Source organism: Panthera tigris, chromosome D1, assembly GCF_018350195.1.
Source record: "Panthera tigris isolate Pti1 chromosome D1, P.tigris_Pti1_mat1.1, whole genome shotgun sequence".
NCBI lineage: Eukaryota > Metazoa > Chordata > Mammalia > Carnivora > Felidae > Panthera > Panthera tigris.
In genome coordinates, this window is record NC_056669.1 from 69254152 (window position 1) to 69266470 (window position 12319).

General features: G+C 40.2%; 2 protein-coding genes across 9 annotated transcripts in view; one reads left to right on the forward strand and one right to left on the reverse strand.

The window, feature by feature from the left end:
* BTBD10 (BTB domain containing 10) overlaps window positions 1–11180 on the reverse strand; it is an 87269-nt gene extending 76089 nt beyond the window's left edge. For 3 of the 8 annotated variants that reach the window (XR_006208610.1, XM_042959352.1, XM_042959343.1), the window contains exon 1: window positions 10147–10559. Coding sequence is in view for 2 of the 8 variants with exons in the window: in XM_042959350.1 (XP_042815284.1) it covers window positions 8016–8072; window positions 9666–9700 (92 nt within the window). In the remaining 6 variants the exon portion in view is untranslated. Of the gene's footprint in view, window positions 1–8015; window positions 8532–9538; window positions 9814–10146; window positions 10560–10721 lie in introns of those variants that run through there. The other 5 variants (XM_042959353.1, XM_042959348.1, XM_042959350.1 and 2 more) reach the window with 4 other exon arrangements.
* On the forward strand, window positions 9806–10728 carry LOC102964044 (atherin-like). Its single transcript, XM_042959356.1, has 2 exons — window positions 9806–10124; window positions 10589–10728. Exons 1-2 carry the CDS (start codon window positions 9853–9855, stop codon window positions 10620–10622), a joined length of 306 nt encoding a protein of 101 aa, XP_042815290.1. The 5' UTR covers window positions 9806–9852; the 3' UTR covers window positions 10623–10728.
* Window positions 11181–12319: the final 1139 nt, after the last annotated feature.

Consider the following 12319-nt stretch of genomic DNA (forward strand, 5'->3'; position numbering starts at 1 on the left):
CAGACTAGTGGTAGGTTAAATATGTTTCAGCATTAAGTGAACTACAGCAAAATATTTACTGAGATTTTTCAAGTAGGACGGAGGTACAGGGGCTAGATGCATCTAATTCAGGAAACCTTGGATAACAGGTTGGATTTTCACATATATTATCTATGCTAATCCACATATCAATCCTGTAAGACACAAGAGAGGTCTTCTACTGATGCCTTTCTAAAAAATTGAGAAACTGGCTTAGGCTTAAAGGGATTATGTTATTTGCCTAATGTCATATAGCTAATAAATAAGCTAGGACACAGATACATACCGCTATAGTCAAATTCAGTGTTTTTTCCAACATACTATATATATACACTGTCTCTCAAACTTAATACACAACCAATTAAAATGCTATTCCCAGAAAATAAAAAGTGCTAGTGGTAGCATTTCAAATCAGTAAGAGTTAGATAGCTGGATTACAGACAGATTCAAGGTTAGATACAGGTTCTAAAAAAAATTAACTGCTTACCTATTTGAGCAGAAGATCCTTTCCAAATTTCACATTAAAAATTTCAAAGTATAACATAAAATCACAACAAAATCAAGGAGAAAATATAAGTGAATAATTATCTGACTCAGAATAAAGAAGGGGTATCTAAGCCTTTCCAAGTCTCAGAAAAAAAACAAAACAAAACCATCAAGCCAAAGACTGCTAGTATGAGAAACAGGAATGTGCTGCCAGCCAATTTAAGCTAATATTCTCAACAAAAACTAGTAAAAACTTCATCAGGGATCAGATTTAGGATGGCACACAGGCTTCAAGAAGGATTGGTTAGACTACATAAAACTCAAAGAAAACTATAAAAGATTTTACATACAAAATAAAAAATTAAAATCTTAAATATATAGAGAATATTTATATATCCATATTAAAGTACCTGAATACTATGATGGAAAAATGGGCAAAGTTCACGAACTAGCAATTTACAAAAAGAATATGAGTGGCCAAAAAGGGGAAAAGAAGAAATATTCGACCTCACTAGTAATATAAGAAACCCAAGTTAAATCTGAGATGTTTAACCCATCAAATCGCCAAAGGTTTGCTGGTTGGTTTAATGACAAACAGTGATGGCTTAAGTATAGAGAAGATGGCTACTCAAGCTTGTGGGAATATAAATTGTAAAACTTGTAGGATATCATACACTTTGACACAAGAACCCTTTTAAAATTTTATCCTACAAATATTGTTTATCAAAGCATTTATGATAAGAGGAAGGGGAAAGGAAAGAGGAGGGAAGAAATGTTAATTTTTAAATCTAATTACATATCTGTTATATTATTCAAATTTTCTTTTAATTTCTTAAAATTTTTAAGTCGTTACATAGAGAATAAATGTGTGTGTGTGTGTGCGTGTGTAAAAAGACAGAGGCAGACAGACTGACCGACAGATTCTGGAAGCCATAATCTTTGGGTCATGGGATTTCAGTGCTATTTTCTTCCTTGCTCTTTGCTAAATGTCCCAAATTGCATGCACTGCATTATACTTTTTTGGTCGAAAAGAAATTACTTCCAAAAATATACTTTCATAAGTAATTTTTCAAAGTGCTCATTGTAAAACAATTTCAAAACCAACAAGTGTTCAAGACTACTGTTAAATTTATCAGTCACTAATGAATGACAAATGAAAGCAATGAAAGATGTCACACCACTTTTCTTCTAAAATGACACTTTTACCCCTTTCTTAATGTTGAGTTCAACTAATTTAACAACAACATATGCATACATGTATATAAATAATGCATATATACTGCTTTCTAGTATTATAAATACACTACATAAACACAAAATGGAAATAAAAAAAGGGACTGAGTAAAGTATATATAAATGGAAGTTCTATTTTTTCTTTCAAATGGCACAACAAACAAGTTTTTCATACACTTCCAGAAGTACATGCAACCCACTAGGGAGATAACTGAAATAAATCACTCAGAAACAGGAGACTTGCAGATCTGTATTCTAGTCTCAGCTTTCCCACTACCAGCCAATAACTTTTATCAAAATCAAGTAAGAGGATTTATTCTGCACTTCAATTTATTCTTCCAAAAATCAGAGTATTAATGATTTCAAGTATTTTCAGCATTATGGTTTTATAATTCCACCACTAATAACTCAGCATTCACTTTTAAAAGAGAAACTCAGACAATGTGGACTACTCAATAAGAAGGAAACAACAGTGCCCCACAATTACCATCTTACAGGAACGTCTTGAAGAAAAGTCTCAATTAACAAATGAGGAACCAAAAGGGCTGAGCAGAGTGTGTTGTTTGCTCTCCAAATGTGAGAAAAATCAAATTCAATCCTGCATTGTATAAAGCACGCTGCCCTGAATGAAATAATTAGCTTTAAAATAATTCAGCACTATTTGTATGATCATTCAAGAATAAGAAAATTATCAAAATACTTTCTTGTACAATTTTGTATCTGAGATCTCAGATTGAGATTCTGAGGTTTCTGAGCTTTAAAACTTATTTTTTTTAATTTTTTTAAATGTTTATTTATTTTTGAGAGAGAGAGAGAGCACGAACAGGAGACAGGCAGAGAGACAGGGAGACACAGAATGGGAAGCAGGCTCCAGGCTCTGAGCCATCAGCCCAGAGCCGAACGTGGGGCTAGAACTCACGGACCGTGAGATCATGACCCGAGCTGAAGTCGGACGCTTAACCGACTGAGCCACCCAGGCGCCCCTAAAACTTATTTTTAAGGTGAAACTTAATGTAGTCTACAAATAGAAAATGTAGAATAATTTTCTACTTACCTGCTATAGCAGTGACCAAAGAAACAAAAGGGAAACAATCCAAATTGGTAAAAATGATTTTATTTTTTTAGAAGTAGATAACAGTATCCTAACAGATTATTTTTTTAATTTTTTTTTTTTTTGAGAGAGTGAAAGAGCACAAATGGGACACGGGCCGAGAGACAGAGGGAGAGAAACTTAAGCAGACTCCACACCCAGCACGGAGCCAGATGTGGGGCTAGATCTCTTGACCCTGAGATCATGACCTGAGCCGAAATCAAGAGACAGATGCTTGACTGACTAAGCCACCCAGACATTCCAAATAAATGATTTTTAAATTGCCAAACCATCTCACTCTATGCTACTATTCCATCTGGCATTCAAATTACATAGAATTCCAGACATCAGTCAATGGATGCCTACATGAAAAGCAAGAAAAAGAACTTCCTATTGTTCAGTGCTGACTAGAATAAAAAACAACAAAAAAACACCTTTATAATTTCTAGTGGAAGAGCCATATAGCGAAGCTGTAAACAGCCATTTGAACTTGTTTCTATCCAAGAGAGATAGCTAGATGTAAATTTACCCTGATGGATGTGTGCTATTTTTGAAGCATAAGCACAGAAAAACGTACTAACAAGTGATAGTCACTTTACTATTTACGTGGCACTTTTACATAAGTTTTTTTTATTTCATTCTTAAACTCATGACAATTGTGTTCTAGTTCCACTTTTCATGTGAGGAAACAAAGGCTCATAGAGGTGAAGTAACCTCACAGAGCTAACATCTCTGTTTAAACTCAGATCTAAATGATCCCAAGTAGGGTAGTACAAGCAGAAAAGTAGGATTATAATTAAAATGGCCTCAGAAAAGTGTTATGCATAGTTTCTAATAAAGTACTTCAATCAGTGATTCACTATGAGACTGTCATCCTCAGCCAAATACTAAATGTTAATTTCAATTTGTGACCAAAAATATTAATAGATAACTCATTTCAACTAATTAAAGATAAAAGTAAGCACCAAGTCCCAGATATTTTACATTTTCAATCAGAAAAATATAAACTATTAATTAAGGGCAATGAAAGATGCTTTGAATGGCAAAGATATCTCTTAACATCTTACTGATCTTCAGCAATCTACTGTGACATAAGATCACATATTCTACATAAAATCTTTATTCGTTTATGTTCAAGTTTGGGCTGTTTCAAGTACTCAGAGTTCACTGTATTCCCATCATCTACCACTAACATTTACTAACCTCTTGATCCTCTCTCAGGGAGGATCTCTGAATTCTGATTGCTTGTCTTCCATCTCTGTGCTTTAGATTGCTACCTGCTTAGCAAGGAAGTGTGTTTCAAGGATGCCAAAGTAAACCAGAGCAAGCCATAGAAGAAATGCAATGTTAACTTGAACCCTAATAAACACTCTATCCAAAAGGATAAAAAATTATTAAACAGTTCTTCCTCCCTTAATGAACACCAATAACTACCTCTTCCCCCCTTACTGTGGGTTCATAACCAACAAAGAAACAAAATACAGGAGTCAAAGATAAAAATACAGCTAAAACCAGTTGCCAAAAAAGCTTCCTATTACTTCAAACATAAATTAAACTTACTTAGATCTGTAGCTTTCCAGTTCTTTTTCCCTCCTCAGGCCCCAGCCTGCTCAGATAAATCTACCATACACACAAGCAGAAAATGTACATCCTAAGAATTGGGAGCTCCAAAAACAGAACCAAAAGGCACTGAGCAAAAACATACTCAATCCCTTCTAGCTTCACCTAATGCTTTCTTGGGAAGACAGCTCAGGAGATAGAAAAAAGGAGGAAAGCTACTTCCAAAAGAGAACTTCCTACTTTACAAGTCATGGCAGAAACACAGGAAGCAGAAAATGTTTCCCCCTTCAAACATAATCTCCACAAATACACAACAGATTCTTCAGAGTGTTTTTATTTTTTTTCAACGTTTTTTTTTTTTTTTTTTTTTTTTTTTTTTTTGGGGACAGAGAGAGACAGAGCTTGAATGGGGGAGGGGCAGAGAGAGAGGGAGACACAGAATCGGAAACAGGCTCCAGGCTCCGAGCCATCAGCCCAGAGCCTGACGCAGGGCTCGAACTCGGACCGTGAGATCGTGACCTGGCTGAAGTCGGACGCTTAACCGACTGCGCCACCCAGGCGCCCCACTTCAGAATGTTTTTAAAACTCTCAAACAGCAACACCTCACAAACAGACATATTACACAGTGCCTGTTTCACTTCCTATACTAGAGAGAGGAGGAGGGACTGATGAAGAGATAGTAGACTAGTCTGATTTGAGAAGACTGAGCTAAAAGGTAGAAAATCAAGTCTTCAAACTACCAAAGTAGTCCTCATAAAAAAATCAATATTCTCTGTAGTCTTTGTAGGCGTTATGGTAAATTTAGTAAAACTTTGTAAAACTACACAGTAGACAAAAGGGTACTTCACCATTTTATCTTCCTTTTCAAAATTCTCTCCCTTACCTAGCCTCCTCTCTCACCCTTACAGCCATCAAAGACCCTCCACCTTGCCTTCAATGTGCCTAAGGTCCACTTTTCTTCTTGGTCTGACCTCTAAACTTCCATTCCCTTCAGCCCAACTAAATATGAATCAGATTATGTGATTAAAGTATTTCATACTAATGGGTAAATGTGCTTTAATCCACGGGGTTCAATCCTACAAATATCACCAAGCTCTACAATGTATAATGCACTGTGTTTTGTCAAAGTACCTATTCTTACAAGAAAAACTAGTTAAATCAGTTTTTTAATGTACAACGTAAAGAAGAGGAACATGAATGCCTGCTTCACATCACACTCTCCCCATCCCATTTCTATCACTATGCACCTTCTCCTCACCCCATCTGCCAGGAACAGAATCCAAGGAACCAATACTGCTTCCAGTAAGTGTCAATGACTGAGAAGACAATGTGAGATGGCAGAGCAACCAATAAACATTCAAAACCATAGATGAGTTACAGAGGGTCCTCTGAATTTAACTTCACATATTAATTACAAGTACAATAAAGGGCCTCTCAATAAACCAATTTCCTTACAAGATACCTATAAATCAGCTTTGCTCAGAGTGTGAGTCATTACATGATACTTTACATGGAAAACCCGAAAGACTCCACCAAAAAGCAGCTAGAACTGATACATGAATTCAGCAAAGTCACAGGATATGAAATCAACGTACAGGATTATATCAATGTATAAAATTGGTTGCATTTCTATACACCAATAATGAAGCGACAAAAAGAGAAATCAAGAAATCGGCCCCATTTACAATTGCACCAAGAACCATAAAATACCTAGGAATAAACCTAATCAAAGATGTAAAAAGATCTGTATGCTGAAAACTATAGAAAACTTATGAAAGACACTTATGAAAACTATAGAAAACTTATGAAAGACACAAAGAAAAGGAAAAACATTCCATGCTCATGGACTGGAAGAACAAATATTGTTAAAATGTCAACACTACCCAAAGCAATCTACACATTCAATGCAATCCCAATCAAAATTGCACCAGCATTCTTCTCAGAGCTAGAACAAACAATCCTAAAATTTGTATGGAACCACAGAAGACCCTGAATAGCCAAAGTAATGTTGAAAAAGAAAACCAAAGCAGGAGGCATCACCATCCCAGACTTTAGCCTGTACTACCAAGCTGTAATCATCAAGACACTATGGTACTGGCACAAAAACAGACATATAAAACAATGAATAGAATACAGAACCCAGAACTGGACCCACAAATGTATGGCCAACTAATCTCTGACAAAGAAGGAAAAAATATCCAAATGGAAAAAAGACAGTCTCTCTCATACAGAAGAATGAAACTGGACCACTCTCTTACACCATATACAAAAATAAACTCAAAATGGATGAAAGACCTAAATGTGAGACAAGAAACCATCAAAACCCTAGAGGAGAAAACAGGCAACAACCTCTTTGACCTTAGCCACAGCAACTTTTTACTCGACACATCTCTGAAGGCAAGGGAAATAAAAGCAAAAATGAACTATTGGGACCTCGCCAAGATAAAAAAACTTCTGCAGAGCAAAGGAAACAATCAACAAAACTAAAAGGCAACTGACAGAATGGGAGAAGATATTTGCCAATGACATATCAAATAAAGGGTTAGTATCCAAAGTATAAAAAACTTAACAAAGTCAACGCCTGAAAAACAATCCAGTATAGAAATGGGCAGAAAACATGAATAGACATTTTTCCAAAGAAGACATCCAGATGGCTAACAGAAACAGGAAAAGATGCTCACCATCACTCATCATCAGGGACATACATATCAAAACCACACTGAGATACCACCTCACACCGGCCAGAGTGGTTAAATAACAATTCAGGAAACTACAGATGTTGACGAGGATGCAGAGAAACGGGAACCCTCTTGCACTACTGGTGGGAATGCAAACTGGTGCAGCTGCTCTGAAAAAGTGTGGAGGTTCCTCAAAAAATTAAAGATAGAATTCCCCTACGACCCAGAAGTAGCACTACTAGGAATTTATCCAAAGGATACAGGAGTGCTGATTCACATGGGCACATGTACTCCAATGTTTATAGTAGTGCTGACAACAGCTGAATTACGGAAAGAGCCCAAATGTCCATCAACTGATGAATAAAGAAGATGTGGTTTATATATACAATGGAATACTAGCTGGCAATGAGAAAGAATGAAATCTTGCCATTTGCAACAACGTGGATGGAACTGGAGGGTATTAATGCTAAGTGAAATAAGTCAGTCAGCGAAGACAGATATCGTATGTTTTCACTCATATGTAGAATTGGGGAAACTTAACAGAAGACCATGGGGGAAGGGAAGGTAAAAAAAATAGTTTCAAATAGAAAGGGAGGCAAAGCCTAAGAGAGTTTTAAATACAGAGAAAAAACGGAGGGTTGATGGGGGGGAGGGGGGAAAATGGGTGATGGGCATTGAGGAAGGCACTTGTTGGGACGAGCACAGGGTGTTGTATGTAAGCGATGAATCACGGGAATCTACTCCCCAAGCCAACAGCACACTGTATACACTGTATGTGAGCTAACTGGACAATAAATTATATTTAAAAAGAAAAAAGAACCCTGAGTCATTAAACCATAAATACTGAGAAGTTTCTTCTTCAGTTGTTTCCATAGTTAAAATGTTAATAAATACCAGTTCCATTTGCCCTACTGTACTTAAAAGTTATTAAGTTTGGCTATTAAACTTACCTGTTTTCAATTAGACCTGACATTTTCCCCAAATCTTCGTAGGTCTGAAATTCCAAACTAATTGGGATACTTGCTTTAAATCTTTTTTATTTTTCAGTTGTAAAATTTACTCATTCTGACCTATAACAGAGGTCCCAAACTGGAAAGCAGGCTACAACTACTGACAGGTTTGGGTTCAAGCAAAAATCAAAAGATACTGTGTTCTATTAAGAAGGCTGAAAACTGGGCCTATATTCATGTATGGCACTAAACAAGTGGACCTGAGAACTAGATTCCCTCTAAGATGAAGCATAAACCCTCTAGTGCAGTTACTTTCATCTGCCTGGTACCTGAAGGCGTAGGAGTTTGCTATTCATAATGTACTCCTATGAAAGGTGCATATTTTCCAGATCACTCTCACACTTTACCAAGTCACCTAAATGTAAAAAAAACCACAAAGCAGATCTTGCTGGCTTGCAATTTAATAGTTAATAACAAAAAAAATTTTGGCTCAGGTCACGATCGCACAGTTTGTGAGTTTAGCCCCACATCCAGTTCTGTGCTGACAGCTCAGAGCCTGGAGACTGCTTCAGATTCTGTGTCTCCCTCTCCCTCTGCCCCTCCCCTGCTCTCACTCGAGCTCTCTCTCTCTCCTCTCAAAAATAAACATTTAAAAAAATATTTTAAAATATTTTTTCATTAGGCTTTAAAAAAAGTGTAAGAAAGAAAATATTCTGACTGGTGGAAGGGTGACATAGAAGTAAAAAGCCCATCTGAAAGCTTTTTTGGGAGAAAAAAGGTGAAAGAGCTCAAAAACATTGTTGAGTTACTGAAAGCTTTCCTGATTGAACACTATGTTAATTCCATGGTTTATTACCACACTCCACACTTCAGAATCCCCCTTACTTCCTCTTTATGTATAACAATAGCAGATAGATCATAAACTCTGAGAAATGTTAGGGAAATTTATAAAACACTTTACACCTTCAAAAGTAATTCTCACACTCTTTTAAACAGTCTTAACAACCATCAAGTCCTTTCCCAAGTATTTTCTACCGCTTTTCAATTTACATTCAAATGACAACTGCAGTCCTCATTTTCAAGGCTTGGACTTCAGTCCTGGATGGGCTCTCTAGCACAGAAACTTTTTTTGGCCCTTATGGTTGCATTCCTCATTAGACTTCTTATTCCAATCTCTATGGTCTATTTCATTCAAAATTTATCCCTAATTCCCTCTCTAAAAGGCCTTGATCAAAGCCTTGTGCGCGTGGGGAGTGGGGGTGGGGGTGCCTAACCAAATAAAACCAATATACTGCGCTGTTTCATTGAGATTCATTTAAATTAAAAGCATGACGACTCTAAAAGACCAAAAAAAGTTAAATAATCTTCATATGCTAAGTGCACAAAAAGCCAAGCAAGTGACGCTCTATCTTTAGCAAGTGTGGACTAGCGACTTTTTAACATGGACTCTAAGTACTGACAACTACTGTACCAAATCCACGGGCTCTAGGGATGATCACACTACCCCCACACTAACAAATTACCAAATTATGTCTCGTGTCCCAGCACCCCATTAAGGAGGAAAAAGGGTGTTACGGGACTTGCATCTGAAGAAGGAAAAAATAGGCAGCTTTTCTGTGTAGGTTTTGGGAAAACAAAGCTTCACCATACGTGATACTGTTACAGCAGAAAACCACGCAGCACATTTTTGGAGTCTCACTCCTCTTCACCCAAAGGGAGACTGCCTTGCCACTCTATCCTCTATTGTGATGCGCCCTCCTAAGGATGTCGCTGCGTTAGCCCAGTGGTGACAGAAAAAGGGGCGGGGCACGGGGTTACTCTGCCCAGGGAAGGAGGGATGAGGGTATCGCCTTCATCCCTTGGGGAAGGGCCTCGGGACTCCCAACCCAAAAACAGCACCGCCGAAAATCCAAATCCCTTCCTTGCCTCTCCGAATCAGGGGCCAGCTGCCGGAGCCCAGAACCCCACCCACGGTCTCCCAGCAGGGTCTGAGACACCCAGACCACCGCCACGGCAGCCCGGCGCTCAAGCCCAGATTCGCCCTCCGCCCCCTTCCTCTTTCGCCCAGCCCAGCCCAGCCTCCGGCGCCGCCCCCACCGAGTTCCCCAGGTGAGTCCAGTCACCCTCGAACCTGCAGTCCCTCTTGAGTGTCCAGGGAGGACCTAGGCGAAGGCGGGGGGCCAGCGACACCTCCGCTTCCTCCTCAACTGGGTCCCTCTGGAGGTGTCTGTGGCAGCGGCCACTCAGGCGGCTGCGGCCAGCAGAGCCGCGGGGGCAGGTTACAGGCCGGCTCCTAAGCCTCTTCTCGCGAGAGCCTGGAGTCCGAAGAGGCGAGGCTAGCGGTGTTCTCGCGAGGATGGCGGCTCAGCGCCCGGGAGTGGGCGGGGCGCCGAGGGTGAGGGTGAAAGAGGGAGCGGCCGCTTGCGGTGGGCGTTCTGCCTAGGGGCTGGGGTGGCGGAGTGCTGGGCGCCGGCCCTCACAGACGTCAGACCCGGATCCTCGGCGATCCTCGTGTCTGAGAGGCCCAAACCTCTGAATCCCACGTTTTTCCTTCGACTTCCTGTTACCGTTAGAAAAAAACGGACAGCGTCTCCTGCCCAGAGTTAGAGAAATAGCTCTGGGACCCCGAGTGCTCTAAGACGTTTCCCTTAATTGAGCAAACTCCGAAATGGCCTTAGCGAGCTCACCTGGCGGCTATTCACCCACCTGGGTTCACGAAAGGCGGTCGTCGTGAGGCCCACCCTCTATGCCTCGGTATCTGCAGCTGTTTGTTTTTAAAAGCTGGCTTGGCGGGAACCGGGTGCCAGCTGAAACTCCTCCTTCACTTGAGCCGCCTATCACACGTCGGGAGGAACCTGGGTCGCTTGTTGCTCCTGTGGCCAGAAGGTCGCCAGTTAATAAGAGTTTCAGTCATCCAACTTCTCTGAGCCTACCATGTGCCAAACGGTGGACGATCCTCACGGGGTTTGGGGGGAGGAGTGACTAAAAGACGCGGTCTCGGCGCTGGAAGCTCAGACCGCGGGGGCAAGACCCGCCCGATAAATGGAAACCCACTGTGCTGTGTTAAAAGCCCGGTTGCTCGCAATGAGCTACGGGAGCAGCAGACAGAGAGTAACCGGCTCTGCCTGGCATGTTGAGGAAGCCTCCACCAGGGAGAGACATTTGAGCTGAATCTTGAAGGATGAGTACGAGTTCTTCCCCGGTTTTGAGAAGAGTGGGAGGGGCGTTGCAAGCAGAGAAAGCAAAGAGGAAGAGGACCTGGTTTGTGTAATTTGGAATGAAAACGGATCTTGCGGAAAGAACTTTGTTGAAAAACTTGTAATCATTGTTTAGTTCGGAAGAGAAAAAACTCCCAGCCCCCATGCGTGATAACCAAAGTGTTGTCCAAACCAAGGTTTATGCTGAGGAGATGAATTGTGCTGCACGGTACCGGAAAGTGAATATCCTCTTCCTCATCTAGGTACACTCACACATCAGAGACCTAAAGGGAAACAGGTTATTGTCCTAGTGTGCCCAGTTGTTACTGCCAACATTCTGTTAAATTGGAAATTCCCAGTACTCTTTGAGGACTGCTAAGTAGAGCGATTTAACAAATGTTGCAATACAGGGAATCTCATGGAGAAACTTCAGAAACATCCTCAGGCAACAACACAACAAAAACCTCACCAATCTTGATTTATTATCAAAATGTTCGGGGGCGCCTGGGTGGCTCAGACGGTTAAGCGGCCGACAGGCTCAGGTCGTGATCTCGCGGTCCGTGAGTTCGAGCCCCGCTTGGGGCTCTGTGCTGATGGCTCAGAGCCTGGAGCCTGCTTCTGTTTCTGTGTGTGTCTCTCTCTCTACCCCTCCCCCGTCCACGCTCTGTCTCTGCCTTTCAAAAATGAATAAATGGTAAAAAAAAAAAAATTGTTTTTAAATGTTCTGCTGTAAGTTAAGATCAAGGGAGGTGATTCTGTAGTCCATGTTAGGTTTAGAGAGGTCTGTCAAACAGGAATCCTTTCCCTGTATCAAAATAGAAGCTATAATTTCCTACAGAAAGTCTCTGATATTCCATAGAGTTTCCACCAATCTTCCTTCAAAAAACATCTTCATTTTTAATATATATATTTATATATACAATAGTGTCATTTGGCTCACTCTATCCTCCCTACAAATAAGCCCAATACTTAATAGGAAAACAAACAAAAAGTAGTTCTAACCCTGCTGTGGGCCAATCAGGTGTCCTCCTTGGCATAATTCACAAGTTCTAGTCCAAGTTCTAGAAATTCTCCAGGAAACATTGGAGGAATTATGTCAGCAAAGAT

Excerpts from the sequence above, each read along its gene's own strand:
- LOC102964044 (XM_042959356.1), top strand. The coding sequence starts at position 9,853 with ATGAGGGTATCGCCTTCATCCCTTGGGGAAGGGCCTCGGGACTCCCAA. Across the intron at positions 10,125-10,588 it reads GCCCCCACCGAGTTCCCCAG|AAAAAAACGGACAGCGTCTC; the intron begins GTGAGTCCAGTC and ends TGTTACCGTTAG.